Here is an 18,410-nt window from a genome sequence, read left to right on the forward strand (position 1 = left end):
AACATGCGCCGAAGGAACATTGGTCTCTTGAAAACTGCCGGCATCTCACAGTTGGTTCGGGCAACGCACGATCCGTGCAAAAGCGGCTGATCTTATTTGTTTGCCAGTCGAATAGTAGAAGGCTACCCAGCTGGAGTACCACGAGGCTACTGCTGATTCCGTGCTTGACCGCCAGGCGAGGGTGAACGAAAGGGCAGTGTTCTTAACGTGATTAATTCGGCACACAATATAACCGTGTACGCTATCTGGTGGTTTCCTTGCTGGCGTTTCATGACCCAGCTAGGTAATATCGTCAGTGTTAGGAGGGAGTGGGGTTTGTGAAGTGGAGGAAAGAGAGGAGGAAGAGGAGGAGGAGGAGGAAGGCTGTGGGGTCCTTGGTGCTCTCTGAGCTTGGTGGTTTTCTTGAAGGCGTTTCATGACCCAACTAGGTAATACTGTCAATGTTAGGAGGGAGTAGGGCTTGTGAAGGGGAGGCAAAAGAGGAGGAGGAAGGCTATGGGGTCCTTGGTGCTCTCTGAGCTTGGTGGCTTTCTTGCAGGCGTTTCATGACCCTATTGGGTAACACCATCAGTGCTAGAAGGTTGTTGGGTTTACGGGAGGAGGAGCAAGGATGGTAATGTCCTGGATTCATTGATCCCCATTTGCTGGCTTTGAATCAGAATAGAGCTTTCCACCTCGGAAGGATGGAGGGCTGAGCCAACCTTGGGCCTGGTGAGATTCGAACTGCTGGCAGTGGGCAGAGTTAGGAATCCTAATCCCTGCGGTCACTAAGGAAAGGGAGGGAGGGGAGGCTGAAGGAAGGGCAATAGCACTTAAAGTTATATACCACTTCACAGGTGCTTTTACAGTCCCCTCTAAGCGGTTTTACAGACTCAGCCTCTTGCCCCAACAATTTGGGTCCTCATTAGTTTATCTCTCCAGGAATGGGAAAGAAATAGAAATTCGCTGGGGGGCTTGGGGGTCAATTATTCTCACTCCAGTATAACCTGGAGGATTATTGTGATGGATACAAATTGGAGGAGAAGGGTGTGTGTTACAGTTGCCCCGAGGAAACTCAGGGCATAAAATAAAAAATAAATTAATGGGGACCAGGGGGATTTTAGGCTAGCCAGTGTAAGGAAACAGAAACAGAATAGGAGAAAGGATTCGGTCCTACTGAGAAGATAAAAAACCCAATTTCACATTTTCAGACTGTTTACCTGCATCAAAGCAGGGGAGGGAGGGAGAGAGAGGGAGGAGAGGGAGAAAGAGAAGGAAGAGAGGAGGAGAAAAGAGAGGGAGAGGGAGAAAGACAAAGCGAGAGGGGGGAGAGAAGAAGAGGAGAGAAAGAGAAGAGGGAGAGGGAGAAAGGAGAGGAGAGGAGAAGAGAGAGAAGGAGAAGAGAGAAGAGGGGGGAGAGAGAGGAGGGGGAGAGATAGAGAGAGAAGGAGAGGAGAGGGAGAAAGAGAAGGAAGAGAGAGAAGGAGAAGAGAGGGAGGGAGAAAGACAAAGTGAGAGGGAGAGAGAAGGAGAGGAGAGAAAGAGAAGGGGGAGAGAGAAAGAGAAGGGGAGAGAGAGAAGGAGAAGGGGAGAGAGGAGAGGGGAGAAGGAGAAGAGGGGGAGAGAAGGAGAAGAGAGAGAGAGGAGGAGAAGAGGGGGGGGAAGAGAGAGAAGGAGGAAAGAGAGGAGGAGGCGAGAGGAGGGGGGAGAGCAAAACTCTGAGACAAAATCAGCACTTCTAAATCCGTGACTGCCGCTTCACAGTATAAACACTAAACTGCCGTTTGATCTTCTTTGCTTTGATTGTGTCGCAAACTCATTCAGACAAATTGCTGGGAAGTGGAGGGGGTGTAAGTGAATAACTGCAGCAATCACAAATGGGAGGTTTGACACGGTGGGAGCACCAGCCCCCCTCAGCCCTTCCTTCCTTCCTTCAACGGAGCCTTCTGCGATTCCCCGTGATTGCTTTAAACTACCAGCTCTTTTGCTCATATCCAGCTGGAAGTGGGACGCTTGGTTATTGTATGAAGGTGGCCTGATCTAATCATCTTCTTCTTCCTCTTCCTCCTCTTGTCCCTCCTTCTGCTACTACCCCTTACCTCTGCCTTCCTCCCCCTCTCCTCCTCCTCCTTTGCCATTGCCTTGGGTGGTTTCTGCCCAGAGAAATTCCGTATGGAAATTCTGGATGGCTTTGTTTGAGTCCTTCTTTCTTTTTTTCCTTCCTTCCTTCCTTAATTCCTTCCTTCCTTCCTTGTTCAGTAGCATCTCAAACTTATACAATTTGTTAGACTTTGCCCTCCCGCCCTCCCTTCGTTCCTTCTCTCCCTCATTCATTCACTCCTTGTTCAACAGCACCTCAAAATTATAGAATATGTTAGACTTTGTCCTTCCTTCTTTCCTTTCTTCCTTTCTTCCATCCATCCATCCTATGCCAAAATTATAGACTTTATTAGACTTTGTCCTTCCTTCCTTCCTTCCTTCCTTCCTTCCTTCCTTCCTTCCTTCCTTCCTTCCTTCCTTCCTCCCTCCCTCCCTCCCTCCCTTCCTTCTTTCATTCTTTTCTTCTTTCCTTTTTGTGACTTCTATTCTTCTATCGCCTTTTGCATCAAGAGAGTCAGGCGCCAGATCCGATCACCCTTAAATCAGGCCACAACGCCAAGCGTCTCAAAGCCTCCGGACTCGTCTTCCTCCCCTTCTATTTACCCCGCCTGTAAAACACTCCTCGTTTCTCCCATCTGCAGGACCGGGACGTCTACTGCATCGACGCTCGCTTCTACGGCAACGTCAGCCGCTTCATCAACCACTTCTGCGAGCCCAACCTCATCGCTGTGCGAGTCTTCATGTCCCACCAGGATCTGCGCTTCCCCAGAATCGCCTTCTTCAGCAGCAGACACATAGAGGCCGGGGAAGAAATCGGGTACGGGTGCTTTGGAAGCGGAGAGACAGAAGTCAAAGAGAGGGAGGGGGAGGAGAAGAGGAAAACCCTTCTTTAGCCACATTCCTGATGTACTGCTTGTAAATGGCTGCATTTTAATGCCCCCATTTGGTTCTGTGGCAGCGGCACATCCATTCCCCCATCTATTCTGACCGAGGCTTCCCAAGAGCAGGAAGCAAACTCCTGGTCCCGACAAAAACTCCTTTTATTAATTGACTGTGAAGGATTTACGGTCACAGACCTTATCTGGCTTGGAGAGGTGCCAGGCCGATCTCTGCAGAACTTGGCCAGGAGTCTAGGAGAGTCACAAATCAATGAAGCGAACTAATGGTCTCCTGCAAACTCCACTCCCCTTTCGCTCCTCTTTTATTTCCTCTGGGAGGGGTCGTTCATCGTCCACCTGTGCCCTTACTCCCAAGTTGACCCCTGTTCTTTAGCTGTTCCTGGCAGCTCTGCCCATGCGCACACTGGGAACAGGCTCCAGCTGTTCGTCTGACTCCGAAGGCAGCTGATAACTATATGGCTCTGGCCCCCTCTCTGTCTCCGACACAGAGCCCTCCTCAGAGCTAGACAGCAGTGAGGCAGAGGAACAGCTGGAGCCTGTTCCCAGTGTGCTCATGGGCAGAACTGCCAGAAGAAAAGAAAAGCTGAGAAATCAGGGTCGACTTGAGAGTAAGGCCACAGGTGGACGATGAATAGCCCCTCCCATAGGAAATAAAAGAGGAGCAAAAGGGGAAGGGGCTTTTGCAGGAAACAATTTGTTTGCTCATTTGTTTCAGGAGTGTGAAGATCTGTCCGTGAATCTCAGAGACTCTATGCCCCGTCTTTCCTTGCACAGCACCTCATTTGGAAAATATTGACATGGCAGATTTCCAAGCTAGATAAGGTCTGTGGTCATAAATACTCCTTTGAAAGACCGTTTGCCAGGCCTTTGCTGAAGGTGAAGGAGAGGAATTCACAAGCGTTTAATAAAAGGGGTTTTGTCGGGACCAGGATTCTGCCTCGTGCTTTTTGGGGAAGCCTAGCTCAGAACTCTTTGCTCAAACCCTCCAAAGGAGGAAAACATTTATGCCCCGTATGCTCAGGCATTAAGTTTATTTAAATAACCATTTGATTAAACGTTCAAATAAAAACTAAAAAAATACTAAAAAAAAAAAGTAACCCGAAAGTGGGGGGAAGGGGGAAAACAAGGGAAAAAGAAAGAAAAACAAGAATGTAAAATAAATGATACAAAAAACGAATCCTCAATAAAACACACACAAAATTTTTTTAGTAAAGTCGTCACTTACTCACCGTTCCTATTTCCGCAGGTTTGACTACGGCGAGAGATTCTGGAACATTAAAGCCAAATACTTCAGCTGTCTCTGCGACTCGCCCAAATGCAGGCACTCGAGCGCCGTCCTGGCTCAGCGGCAGGCTAGTGCGGCGGCGGCAGCGGCCAACGCTGCTGCCACCGCCACCACCACCACCACTGCTGCCGCTTCCTCGCAGGAGCCCCCTGAAAACAGACTCCCGGACACCAGCTCGGCCGCCTTGGCGTCCCCCCCTGCTTTGGGAGGCCTCCCCTGAAGGGGCCGAGCCCCCCGCCCAAGCCAGGCCGTGACTTCGGAAGACGATGCTTTGCGTCGGTTTCGTTCTGCCCTTTTCCCGGCGAGCCTGCGTCCGCCGTAACAGTTTCCCCTTTTGGGGGTGCGGATGGTGGCGGCGTGGCAACCCTAACCCGCCTCCTTTCCTTCCTTCCCGCCCACCCCTCCTTCCCTTCCCTCTCGCGACGTGGCAGGGGGAAGGCAGCCTTGCCGCGGCACACACCGGGGTGGCAGAAGGACGATTTTTTTTCTCTCCCTCTTTCTCTCTCTCTCCCTCTTTCTCTCTTTTCCCTCCCCCTCTTTTAATGTGATAAGTGTTCTCCAAGCCCCCTCCCCTCCTCGTTGGAAACAAGGAACGTTGAAATGGCTCGTGAACCCCGTCGGTGAGCGGGGGACAAACTCTGCAGAGAGTCTCGGAGAGTTCCGCCGGCTTTGGCACACATCCGGGAAAGTTTTTTTTTTTTTCCTTCTTTTGCTTGTTGTTGAATCTTCCCTCCCACCCACTCATTTGCTGGCTGCCTGGGCTGTGGAACAGGAGCCCAACCAGTGACCGAGTCCGATAAATTCTTGGTTCGTCGCTCCCTCCCCATCCCGACTCACCCCAGGTCAAGGGAAGCGACCCTCTGGAATTTCTCCGTTATACCCCTGTCCTCAGCTAGAGCTGCTCCTTACTTTATCCCTGCAGCGATGTTATTATTATTTCTTTTTTTAACGTTTAATTATTATTTTTTCCTTCCCCCACTGCCTTTTCTCTCTCGTGTACAGGAATCCCGTTTTTCACTGACACTAACTCCAAATCAAAAGAGGAAACTTTGGCAGAGGGAGGTTGTCGGGAGTGGGGTGCAGCATCCTTAAGGGGGAAAAAATTTGATATTCTTAGAGACCCCTTTTGGGGGCCGGAGGGGGGGAGCGTTTCTTAAATCGATTTTGCAAGCTTCAGGAGATTATTATTTTTTTTTTGTGCCATTCCTGTTTTCCTCTTTGAAAGCTGCCCGTTTCTTACAACCGAAGTTGGATCTGACCGAGTTTATTTTGTAAGGGGGAGGGGTCTACAGCGAGAGGACGAGGGTTGGGGTGTTGAACGGAGGAGTCCCCTTCCTTCTCCTCACTCTCCCAATCCCTAGCATCCTCCTCCTCCTCCTCTTCCTCACCCACCCACCCCCAAGCCACTTCACGGTGCTGAATTCTCTCTTTTTGCAATTTTTACTCACTACGTGAATATAAATTTCAGTTGTATAATAAAAAGGACAAAAAAAAACTCCAAAAAAATTAGAAAAGACAAAAAACAAAGAACAAAACAATTTTAGTATGAAACGCGGGGACAGGAAAAAAAAAACACCCAACTCAACTCACCCGGATTCCCTCCTTTTTTAAAAACACAAAAAAATTAGAGGAAAAAAACACCCCACCACCCCCGAATACGTTATACGATAGTGAGCCTAAATGGGTCATCACCTTTTGCGTAATGGCTGAAGAGGTCATTTAATTATTATTTTTCCTTTTTTTTTCATATATCTTTCAATACTGTAATTAGTACGGTATCAGGTTTTGGGGTCTTTCCCCCCAATTTTTTTCTCTCTCTCTTGGTGCAGATCTTCTAAACCGTTCATATGGCTGGGTGTTATTTCTCTTTTTCTCTCTCTTTCTCTCTCCCTCCGTTTCGTTCGTTTTCTGTTCAATGTTTGGACAAGTTTTAAGGGGTGCACGGAAGGCCCCTCCTGCCCTCAGCTCTGTCATTTCCTTGTTCTGTTTTCAATGAGATCAATAATAATAATAATAAAAAAGTGCTTTAAAAAAAAAAAACCTCCATTCTTTGCTCTCCGGTCTCGAGCGAAATTTCTTTTCGGAGCCGGAAACACAGGCAGTCCTCGGACGTACGACCAAAAGGGAGCCCCCAAATTCCTGTTGTGCAGTGAGACGTTGGTCGCATGAATTTTGCTCTCCTGTTTCACGACCGTCCTGGTTACCGTTGTTAAGTGAATCTCTGCGGCTGTTAACATCAGGAACACAGTTATTACGTAAACACAGCTCCCCCCCCCCCAAATTGACTTTTCTTGTCAGAAGTTCGTTAAAGGGGAATCTGCCAACTGCCAGGAACACTGTGACTGTCGTAAATATGAGTCGGTTGCCCCAAGCGAGGCTGAATTCCGATCGTGTGACCACGGGGATGCTGCAAGTTCTAAACTGAACCGTCATTAAACGAACCATTGCTAAGTCGAGGTCTTTGTCAGATCTGGAAGGCAGAGGGCAGACTGCATCTCTCCAGGCAGTTTTCGACGCACGACCAGGTTTAAGTCATTAAGTCATGAAGCATTAGCAGCTGTCGTAAAATAAGCCACATATTTTTTAAAAGCAAAAAATGGTCCTTGGTTGTTTATTTTCCCCTGGAAATCAGAAATAAGTTTTTCAAATTCTGTCGTCCTTTCGAATGGTCGTTTAAGCGGTCGTAAGCCGAGGAGCACCATGTGGCATCTGGGGGCATGCAATTCCTTTACTGGCCATTCCGGCATCGTAAAATCGGCCCACGTTATTAGCGGATCTCGGCACCAGCAATTCGGGAATCTCTCCCATTTGAAACCACCGGTTCCAATCCGAAAGATCTCGGCAAAGAAACGAGCTGCATTTTCAATGAACTCTGAATTTGGGGCTTTGATAAAGTAAGATAAACGGGTGGGGGAAATGCATTGGGACGATCCAAGCTTTTTCTCCTTTAAAAATGATAAAATGTGCACTGGACCAAGGGTGGAGTATGGTTTGTGTAGTGCTGCTTTTCTCCGAACAGATCCCAAGAGGTCAGGAATTAGGTGTTTCTGTTGTTTTCCAGGTGGTGAAGAATTCTATTTGGTTATGGAATAGCTGTTTACTTGTCTTCTAAAATCCTTTCTCTTCCCTCCATTCTTTTTCTGCCTTCCTCTCATTTACATCTCCTTCCTTCCTCTCATTCCCACTTTCCTCGTATTTCCATCTCCTTCCCACTTCCCCCCCCTTTTTCCTTTCTTTCTCTCATTCCCACCTTCCTCACATTTCCATCTCCTTCCTTCTCATTCCCACTTCCCTCCCTCCTTCATCTCATTCCCATCTCCCTCTCTCCCTTTTTCCTTCCTTCCGCTCATTTCTATCTTCTTCCTCATTCCCATCTCCCTCCCTCCATCCCTTTTTCCTTCCTTCCTCTCATTCCCATCTCCCTCCTTCCCCCATTCCTCTCATTCCCATCTTCCTTCTTTTTCCTTCCTTCCTTCCTCTCATTTGCATCTCCTTCCTCATTCCCATCTCCCTCCCTCCCTTCTTTTTCCTTCCTTCCTTCCTCCCTTCCTCCCATTTCCATCTCCTTCCTCATTCCCATCTCTCTTCCTCCCTCCCTTTTTCCTTCCTTCCTTTCATTTCCATCTCCCTCCCTTCTTTTTCCTTCCTTCCTTCTTCTCATTTCCATCTCCTTCCTCATTCCCATCTCCTTCCCTCCCCCCTCCCTTTTTCCTTTCTTCCTCTCATTCCCATCTTCCTCACATTTCCATCTCCCTCATTCCCTCCAGCCCTCCCTTTTCCTCCCCCCCCCCCCAAATGCATGAGGGCCCTGGGAAAGCATCATCCCAGCTCCTGGCCTCCAAACTTGCCAAGGGAGAGATGCCATCCCTATCGGGCAGTCCAGCTTCCAACTTCTCCGACACGTGCACCGATGGGGCCATGACAGGGCTTAGAAATGCCTATTATTTACTTGCTGGGGTGGTGGTGGTGCTGAAAATTGTGTCTGCTGAAATATCTCCACCTGGTCCGGATGGACCTGTGTCTGCTGGACTTTTTTTATTATTATTATTTTGCTTGTAAGTTATGAGAAATGGGGCAAGTTTGAATGGTCCAATCCGCCTCTACAGAGGCGAGCGCCATTTCCTCACTTCATCTTGCAAGGAATATTAAGCTCCTCTATTCTGATAACGGCTCGTGTTTCATTCTCCGCGGCCCCCGGGAGAGAAACGTGTGTCTCGACACTTTTTTTTAATTTCCTTTCTGGTGGCACTGTTTGTGTCTCGCCTGGGGTGGGGGGGAGCGTGGAGCCCAAATCCAGAGATGCTTATCTGCGTAGACTTGAGACACCGCGTTGACGAAAGGGACAGGCTGTAACCGAAGGCAGAGAGTAATGCGCTTTTAATATATTTGGTAATTTTCTTTATAAAAAAGTTTCGTGAGAGTCTGCTCCAAATTCAGTTGCAAAGAGAGGCCTGTCCGAAACTCAGAAGAGTCCCTTTTTTTTAATTTATTTATTGAGCCAGGCACCTTTCTGGAGTCCCAAGCTGGCAGGCTGCCAAGCAGGAAGGCAAAACAAAAATTGTGTACATTGGAGACAACATCATCGGAATGTGGCTGTCGGGCCTGGGAGCCATTTTTTGCATTGGGCCTTCCGGCCTGCCAGATTGAATGCTGTGGGAAACTGGGAGGGGGGGGGGATTACAGGGCGTATGGGAGATATATAGTCGTCATAACATTCCTTTCTCAGAGAGTCAAGGACGTCTTGCCCTGCACCTGGAGCGGTGTGACTGGGATCCCTCTCCTGTTGGTACAGTACCTGGTTGACTGGGCCATGGGATGGGCATGTGGGTGCTGGGCAGGGACTTGAACTTTCGTTTGGGTGGGGAAATCCTGGAAGCTTTCAGATTCGGGTTTTCCCAGATGTGCCAACGTGACATCTTTAATAAAATGGAACTCTGAGGAACCTCAAGCATTTACTTCATTTCATTTCATTTCATTTACTTTATTTGTATGCCGCCCTTTTCCCTGAGGGGACTCAGGGCGGCTCACAATTCGGGGGGAGGGAAGGACAAAACACGTTACATACATGAAAACAATACATCGTTAAAAAATGCAACAGTCATACTATTCGGGTGGGGTTGAAGTCTTTAGCCCCAGGCCTGTCGGGACAGCCAGGTTTTAAGGGCTACGCGGAAGGTCTGAAGGGTGGTGAGGGTACGAATCTCCACGGGGAGATCGTTCCAGAGGGTCGGAGCAGTCACCGAAAAGGCCCTCCTCCGGGTAGTTGCCAGTCGACATTGACCGGCTGATGGAATTCGGAGGAGGCCTAATCTATGGGATCTTATTGGCCTAGTGGAGGTAATTGGCAGTAGGCGGTCTCTCAAGTAGTAGGCGGTCTCTCAAGAAGCCCCAGTGTCTTCTTTCGTTTGGGGTGTTGCTTGGAACCCTGACATTAACTCGAATCTGTTTTAAAAACTCTACCAACTCCCCCAAACTCCAGGGTGCTGTCCAGGGTCCTGAGCTCGAAGGGTGGCAGGAAAACTCGGGGAAGACGGAGGAAGACAAGAAAGCCACAGAGGGAGCCATGACAGTTGCATGATGTCACCCTGGCAGTTTCTCCCAGGCAGGCGGTCCCCCCAATGTGAGGCAAAGAGTTGGGGTCTGCGAAATAGAGGATTGAAGGAAATTACGCATGTGGTGGTGACATCGTCTTGATGCTATCATCGTGGAATGGCGGGCAGAGCTGGCAGAAGATTCGGAGAGTGGGGAGGTTGGGGTGGAACCTGGGCCAGTCCTGGAGTCTGGGGAAGGCTCAAATGATGGCTCAGTGTCAGAGGCAGAGAGGGGGCCAGAGCCGTATGCCAGTTATCAGCTACCTTCAGAGTCAGACATCAATGAGGCAGACAAACAGCTGGAGCCTGTTCCCAGTGTGCTCATGCGCAGAGTTGCCAGACAAAAGGAAAGAACCGGGGTCAACTTGGGAGTAAGGCCACAGGTGGACGATGAATGTGTTCCAAAGCTAGGAGGCCACCAACCTTCAGGAGAAACAGGGAAGCAAACTATTTGTTGTTAGTTGTGAAGTCATGTCCAGCCCATCGTGACCCCACGGACAACGTTCCTCCAGGCCTTCCTGTCCTTTACCATCCTCGAGTCCATTGAAGCTCACACCAACTGCTTCAGTGACTCCATCCAGCCCCCTCCTTCTCTGCTGTCCCCTTCTTTTGCCCTCCATCGTTCCCAGCATGAGGCTCTTCTCCAGGGAGTCCTTCTCATCAGGTGGCCAAATGATTTGAGTTTCTTCTTCAGGATCTGGCCTTCTAAAGAGCAGTCAAGGTGGATCTCCTCTAGGACTGACCGGTTGGATGGCCTTACAGTCCAAGGGACTCAATGCAGGAGTCTTCTCCAGCACCAGAGTTCAAAGGCCTCCATTCTTTGGTGCTCAGCCTTCTTTATGGTCCAACTTTCACACCCATCCATTGCAACTGGGAAAACCATCTCCTTGACTACAGGGGTCCACAAAAGGGTGGATCCAGGGATATCATACAAATTGTGGTGAAATCAACTGATGCCATCATGCCATCCACACCATCTTTTCTTCTCCTCCAAAAGAGGCCTCCAATATTCAGGAGATGCAGGCAACAAACAATAGTTTGTTTCTTTGAAACATGCGTTTCAGAACCTGGACAGCTCCAGTAGCCAAGGCTCTCATCTCTCCAAGCTTCTTCCTAGCCAACTTGTTCTTCATCTGGTTGTCTCCTCCCTTGGTCCTTCCCCAAGGCTTCCGTGGCTCGCCTGTCCAATCCTCCATGTTTTTCCCCTTTTCCAGCATCCCCCAGCCACCCCCACCCCAGGGCTCCTTGAAGGCTCCATGCTTAACGCACAAGCAGGACATTGTAGCTCAACCCCCAAAGCGGGCTTTAAGCCAAACCAAGATACCTGGCCAGGTTTAAGGGAGCATTTCTTCAAAACTGTGGGAGGATCTAAGGTGGCTTCAAAGCAAGTGGGAGGACCTAAGGTGGCTTTGGGGCCTTCCTTTCCCTCGGCACTCTAGGAAAACCAAACCTTTAGGAAAACCGAAAGCTGGGAAATCGAGTGAGAAAAGTGGAAAGGCGCCTATTCCCTTCGGGATAGATGGGGAACGTGTGTTTCCGTGCGCCTTCGTTTCAGCACCTGGACAGCTCCAGGAGCCAAGAACGCCCATCTACTCCAAGCTTCTTCCTAGCCAACCTGTTCTCCATCCGGTTGTCCCTTCCCTTGGTCCTCCCCCAAGGCTTCCGTGGCTCGCGTGTCCCATCCTCCGTGGGGGGTTTTCCCAGCGTCCCCCACCCCACCCCAGGGCTCCTTGAAGGCTCTAAGCTTCACGCACAAGCAGGTGGGGTGGCGACGGGGAGAAAGGAAAAAAAAGGGACAGATAGGTGGGTGTGTGGGAGGGAGGGAAGGCAGGAAAGGCTTGGCTCTCCAAAGACGCCTCCCCCCCTCTTCGCTCGCCGAGCCTTGGAGAAGGGGGCGGATCGTTCCTCTCCCTTCCCCGTTATTGATATCGTTGGGTACCTTTGCAGAGTCGGGTGGAGCTGGCGTTGCTGATTGGCTTTCCGATTGTCAGCTGGCTGTGCTTTTTTTTTTTTTTTTTTGCCTTTTTTTTGGGTTGGAGGGGCGAGGTTCAGTAACCGGTTGCTCTTGACGTTTCCATTGCGCTCTCGCTCTCTCTCTCCAAAGGCTGTCGGCGACCCCCCCAACACCCAGCCAGCCGCCCAGCCGCCCCCGTCCCCGGCCAGGAGAAAAAAGCCCCGGGGGAAGCTGAGGAGAAGAAAGAGCATCTCTGAAATCTCAGCGCCGCGGGGAAGAGGAGGAGGAGGAGGAGAAGAAGAAGAAGAAGAGAGAGGCCCACGCAAGCTAAGTAGCTTCCCAAAACCCTTCTGGATCTTCCCTTCGCCACTCTCTGCGGCTCGCCCCCCAGCTCTCGGCTGCCTTCTGCCGCGCCATGCTGGGGTGGAGGAAAAAAGGCTCCCGGGTGGGAAGTTGATGCGGATCGGATCGGCTTCCAGCCGGAGCTGGGAGACTCCAGCCTCGCCTCCGCCTCGGGCGCTTGACGGCCTCGCCGAGCCTCGCCCCTGAGCGGCGGCGGCGGCGGCGGCTGGCATCCTCCCCACCGCCGCTTTCCAGAGTCGAGCCGCAGCCCGCCCGCCTTCGCAGCCCCAGCAGCAGCCGAGCCCCGCCGCCAGCACTCCCAGCAGAAGCCCCGGCTTCCTCCCTCCCTCCTGGCGCTGGGATGCGTCTTTGCAGCTCGGAGAGCCAGCACCGCGCGCTTGGAGAAGGGGCACCAGCATGGCTCGCTTCGGAGAGGACCTGCTCAGTCGCTATGGAGCTGGCGGCGCGGGGGCTCCCCCGGGGCCCGGCGGGGCCCGCGGCGGCAGCAACCGCCAGGGCCCCCCCGGCCAACCGGGCCCGAGGCCCCAGATATACAAGCAGACCAAGGCCCAGCGGGCCCGGACCATGGCTCTTTACAACCCCATCCCGGTCAAGCAAAACTGTCTCACACTCAACCGCTCGCTCTTCATCTTCAGCGAGGACAACGTGATCCGCAAATACGCCAAGCGCATCACGGAGTGGCCATATCCTTGCGGGAGCTGGGGGTTTTTATTTGTGGGGGGGGGATTGAGTGTTCTACACACACACACACACACACACACACACACACACACACACACACACACACACACACACACTTCTCTGCATCCCAGGGACCTTCCTCCCTGCCCCAGGAGACAGCGTGTGGATGTGGAAAAGGCAAGAGGGCTCCAGCCTTGGGGATGGGCGGTGCTGTCAGGCTGGCCCGAGGGGGACCCTTCTTTTCCCTGGACAGCTCAGAGTGGTGTGGGGAGGGTTCCCCCAAAAGGAATGCTTTTGGGGAAGGGGAGCAGTAGAGATCCCGAGGGGCTTCTCCAGCCCTTCTCCACCCCCTGAGCTGCTTCTGAGTCCCCAAACTTGTATTGCTACTCCTCTGGACAACTCTTCTGCTTTGTTTTGCAAAGAAAAGAGGAATTTTGGGGGGGGGTGTGAGTGAGTTCCCCCATAGCAGGGCGAGGGGTCTCCCCCACCCCCATCGACCAAAAGTCCACTTTGGTGATGAGAATTGCTCTCACCGATGCATCTTTACATGTGGCTGGATAGGTGCTCCTGAATGCTCAGAACATTGACTTTTAAAAGGTTGCCCAAATACCCAGGCAGAATCTCCCCCCCTTTTTTTCCCATTCTCACTTGCTGCATTTTTGTTAATCTGTTTGTTAGGGCAGCTCTGGTTTAAATGTTCCCTGTCTGGTTTCCTTTTTCCTTGAAACCACTATTATTGGATTCCCACTCAACACATCCCGCTGAGATTTCTTCCTTAGCTCTTGCTAGCATGCTAGGTCAAGATGACCCAGACAGCTGACTGATGCTTTCAGAACAGAACAGAAGAAGAGAGTTGGAAGGAACCTTAGAGGCCTTCTAGTCTGACCCCTGGCTCAAGCAGGAAACCCGATAACAACGTTTCAGACAAACGCCTGTCTAATCTCTCCGTGGAAACTTCCATCGATGGAGCACCCACAACTTCCGGAGGCCACTTCCGTTCCACTGGTTTATCGTTCTCACAGTCAGGAAATTCCTCCTTGGTTCTAGCTTGCTTCTCTCCTTGGTTAGTTTCCATCTGTCGCTTCTTGTCCTGCCCTTCTGATGCTTTATATATATATATATATATATATTTCCATTTCTTCTTTGGAACGAAGGTGAATTTTTTAAATTCCTCCCTCCTCTGGTGTGAGTTCGACCTTCCCGTGTTTGTTTAGAAAGACAGGGAAGGGGTCTTTCTATGTTTCCCACTGCTGTCTTTGCCACTTGATAAAAAATCCTAAACATTTATTACTTTCTTGGGCAAAAAAAATAAATCAATCAATAAGCTGCAATCTTAACATCTGCCCGATTTGAGTTTGCTGCTGTTGCTCATTGTTGCCATCGGAGCTTTGCAGCTTCCTAAACCTAAATTTGTGGCTTAAACGCAAGGTGGGAACACAACCCACTATTGCGCAAACAAGCCACTTTGTACGGGAGGCCGCCGATTAGGGTTTGTACGCTACTGTTTGTGTTTTGGTAGGACTTGAACTTTTTCCTCCGTTCTGATGGTTAAAACAGATCACAATTCGGCCTGATGATGAAATCCAGATTTTGTGATGGGTAAAAAAAAGAAGAAGAAGTAGGGGGGAGGGGAGATGATCTCTTTAAATTGGCTGAGCTTGTCGATCAGAAAGGTTGGCAGTTGGGCGGTTCGAATCCCTAGTGCCCCGTAACAGAGTGAGCTCCCGTGACTCGTCCCAGCTTCTGCCAACCTAGCCGTTCGAAAGCACGTAAAAAAAATGCAAGTAGAAAAATAGGAACCACCTTTGGTGGGAAGAGAACAGCGTTCCATGCGCCTTCAGGCGTTGAGTCATGCCGGCCACATGATCCCGGAGATGTCTTCGGACAGCGCTGGCTCTTTGGCTTTGAAACGGAGATGAGCACCGCCCCCTAGAGTCGGGAACGACTATCACAGATGTGAACCTTTGCCTTTTAACCATAAAACTTACAGTATGAAATTAAATGCATGGGAATATCCCATTTGTAGCTAATTCAGAGACTGGCTGTTATTTTTGAGCTGCGAGGATGATTATCCTTGACAATCTCTGTTACTCAAAGCAGAATAATGCAAAATATCTCAGAAGTATCCTTCCCTTTAAAAAAAAAGATCTTCTTTCTATCTCATATTTAGCATGCTGGAGAATTTCTCCCCGATTTCTCTGGCTGGCATTTTGATCGGATCTTATTGTTTAAAAAACCCCTGTGAATGGTGATGGTGTCGATTGTGGTTTTCATCCCTTGCAACTGTCCTTCCACCCGATTTAAATACAGGCCGTCCTCCACTTATGACCACAACAGAGCCCAACCTTTCCATCGTTAAGCGAGACGGTTGCAAAGTGACGCTTTGCCCCGTTTTTCTTGCCCCGGCAGGGAAGGGAAGCACTACCGTTCTTAAGTGAGGAACCCGGTTATGAAGTGAATCCGGCGTTCCCTGTGGATTTTGCCCGCCAAACCGTCGCGAAAGGGGAATCGCGTGACCCTTCCCCCTCCCCTTCCCCCGGGGGATGCTGCGACCACCATAAACACAAACCAGTTGCCAAGCATCCGAATGTTGGCCATGGGGATGCCTCAATGGTTGTAAGTGTCAGTAAAAGAATGTCAGTAAATGAGGACTACCTGTGCAGGTTGAAGACAGATTTTTCTTCTTTTTCTTAAGCCTTGGGGGGTTGAATGGAGGCCAGAGAGCCCCCGGATAGCCACATTTGTCTCCTATTTTTTATCTTTCCTACTTTTTACTAATCTGAAGAATCCCCCTTCTTGAAAGCTTTACATCTAAATGAAGGATGGGCAGCCAGAGAAAGTTGCAGAATTTCTCAATGAAAGGCAGAGCAACCTACTTAATTCCTGTCTGTACTCTCGCTAGATAAATACAAGATTGTTTCACGTCACCCTTAAGCCTTTCACAGACACTCAACCTTCCTTTTCACACCCATTTTAACTCCAGACGTGCAAAGAGAAAATGTCCTGCGCTTATCCTTCTGCCTGTCTGGACTTTGGACAGAGGAAGTAGCTGAAATGGACGTCTCCCATTTCTCTTAGCTAGCCAGTTTTTGAGACCGCCCACTCCAATGGTCTTCTTGAAGTCAAAATGTGCAACCAATTTTGGTCACCGTACGACAGAAAAGATGTTGAGACTTTGGAAAAAGTGCAGAGAAGAGAAACTAAGAGGATCAAAGGGCTGGGAGACTAAAACATACGAAGAACGGCCGCAGAACTTGGGTCGGGCTAGTCTAAAGAAAAGAAGAATGACGGGCGACATGATAGGAATCTTCCAGTATTTGAAGAGCTGCCCCAAAGAAGAGGGGCTCAAATTGTTCTCCAAAGCACCAAAGAAAACCAATACAGGAGAGAAGCACTCTGGAATTAAGGAGAAACTTCCTAACAGTGAGGACAATTAAACAGAGGAACAACTTGCCACCAGAAGTTGTGGGTGCTCCATCACTGGAGGTTTTTAAGAAGAGTCTAGATAGTCACTTATCTAAAATTGTATAGGTTCTCCTACTTGAACAGGGGGCTGGACTAGAAGACCTCCAAGGTCCCTTCCAGCTTATTCTATTCTATTCTTCCATTCCACTTTTTTCTATTTTATTCTATTCCTATTTCTATTTTGTTCTATTCTATTTCTATTCTATTTCTATTCTGTTCTTCCATTCAACTTTATTCTATTCTATTCCTATTCCTATTCCTATTCCTATTCCTATTCCTATTCCTATTTTGTACTGTTCTGCACTGTTCTGTTCTACTCTACTCTATTCTAATTTCATCCCATCATTCTGTTCTGTTCTGTTCTACTCTACTCTACTCTCTACTCTACTCTAATTTCATCCCATCATTCTGTTCTGTACTGTTCTGTTCTACTCTATTCTATTCTAATTTCATCCCATTGTTCTGTTCTGTTCTACTCTACTCTAATTTCATCCCATCATTCTGTTCTGTTCTACTCTACTCTACTCTACTCTACTCTAATTTCATCCCATCATTCTGTTCTGTTCTGTTCTGTTCTACTCTACTCTAATTTCATCCCATCATTCTGTTCTGTTCTGTACTGTTTTACTCTACTCTAATTTCATCCCATCATTCTGTTCTGTACTGTACTGTTCTGTTCTACTCTACTCTATTCTAATTTCATCCCATCATTCTGTTCTGTTCTGTTCTACTCTACTCTACTCTACTCTATTCTAATTTCATCCCATCATTCTGTTCTGTACTGTTCTGTTCTACTCTACTCTATTCTAATTTCATCCCATCATTCTGTTCTGTTCTGTTCTGTTCTGTTCTGTTCTACTCTACTCTACTCTACTCTACTCTACTCTACTCTACTCTACTCTATTCTAATTTCATCCCATCATTCTGTTCTGTACTGTTCTGTTCTACTCTATTCTAATTTCATCCCATCATTCTGTTCTGTTCTATTCTATTCAGAACTTTCAACTTGAGATTGGGGTTAGGTTGCTAAGGAGCATCTTCTCTCTGTGCCTCGCTTGATCTGCACGTGTAGCACGAAGCAATTCCCCAGGAGGGGCCTGTTGTTTTCCTTTGATCTGAAATCACAGAGATAATAATTCACTCACCCAACAAGCAACAGGCTTTCCTCTTAACAACCCAGCGCGGCTGCAGGTTGTGTCGCCCTTTCTTACCCGGCTGAAACACTGGGGAGATCAGTTGAGCCTCGAGAAAGCATATAGCTAAGCCAGCTAGAATTCACAACGGCTAAGCAGATGGTCGAAGGGGAAAAAAATAGTGGAAACATGTCTATGGAGATTCTCAATCATCCAGGTCAGGGCTGTCTCCAAAGGTGCTTTTTCAGGGGGCAACTGGACTTTCTTGTTTTTTCTTTGAAGACATCTCACTTCTCATCCAAGAAGCTTCTTCAGCTCTGACTGGATGGTGGGGAATGGAATGATTTATATTCCTTGCAGACACCTGGTCCTTTGCATCCTTCATTGAGGCCACTTGGAGGTTTATCTGTCCTCGGGGTCACCTGAGTGGTGCTCAGAAGCAATTTTTTCCTCTGGAAATCCATCCCACACCAAAAGGATGCAAATGTCCAGCTGTCTGCGAGGAGCACAAATCCTTCCATTCCCCACCATCCTACCAGAGCTGAGGAGGCTTCTTGGACGAGAAGCAAAACATCAAAGAGGACGGGAAGATATCAGGGAACTGAAGAAGCTTCTCACAAGAGAAGAGAAATGTCTTCAAAGAAAAACCAGAAAGTCCAGTTGTCTCTTTGAAAAAGCACCACAAGAGTAGGGACAGGTTCCAAAATGTCTTCAGCCGATTTTGAAGCCGGACGCCTTAAGATCTGGCAGCCACAAGGACAGCCCATGTTGCAAAGTTTCTCTGAGTGTGTACGGGGAGGGGGGGGGAAGCAAAAACTAGTTGGATGATCCAGACAATATCGAACAAATAGAGTAGAGGTTGGGGGTTAGTTGGAGAGCAAGGAGACACACTGAAGTGTCTCCCTGCTTGAAGTCACGTCAGATTCCAAGTTTGAATGTGCTACCTGAGCAAAAAGCTCC

The 18,410-nt window shown here is 49.1% G+C and overlaps 2 protein-coding genes across 10 annotated transcripts in view; both read left to right on the top strand.

Moving 5' to 3' along the window:
* EHMT1 (euchromatic histone lysine methyltransferase 1) overlaps positions 1-7,562 on the top strand; it is a 96,795-nt gene extending 89,233 nt beyond the window's left edge. For 7 of the 9 annotated variants that reach the window (XM_087704783.1, XM_087704791.1, XM_087704784.1 and 4 more), the window contains 2 exons: positions 2,721-2,896; positions 4,225-7,561. In XM_087704783.1, coding sequence (XP_087560909.1) covers positions 2,721-2,896; positions 4,225-4,483 — 435 coding nt within the window. In that variant the 3' untranslated portion in view covers positions 4,484-7,561. Of the gene's footprint in view, positions 1-2,720; positions 2,897-4,224 lie in introns of all 9 variants that reach the window. The other 2 variants (XM_087704789.1, XM_087704790.1) reach the window with 2 other exon arrangements.
* A 5,005-nt stretch (positions 7,563-12,567) lies between these two features.
* Positions 12,568-18,410, top strand: part of CACNA1B (calcium voltage-gated channel subunit alpha1 B) — a 180,012-nt gene continuing 174,169 nt past the window's right edge. Inside the window, exon 1 of the mRNA XM_087707623.1 lies at positions 12,568-12,862. Within this exon, the coding sequence (XP_087563749.1) occupies positions 12,568-12,862 (295 nt within the window). The remainder of the gene's footprint in view (positions 12,863-18,410) is intronic.

This window comes from Thamnophis sirtalis, unplaced genomic scaffold (genome assembly GCF_051295495.1).
Source record: "Thamnophis sirtalis isolate CommonGarterSnake01/CBP01778 unplaced genomic scaffold, rThaSir2_p1.2 scaffold_2, whole genome shotgun sequence".
Taxonomy (NCBI): domain Eukaryota; kingdom Metazoa; phylum Chordata; class Lepidosauria; order Squamata; family Natricidae; genus Thamnophis; species Thamnophis sirtalis.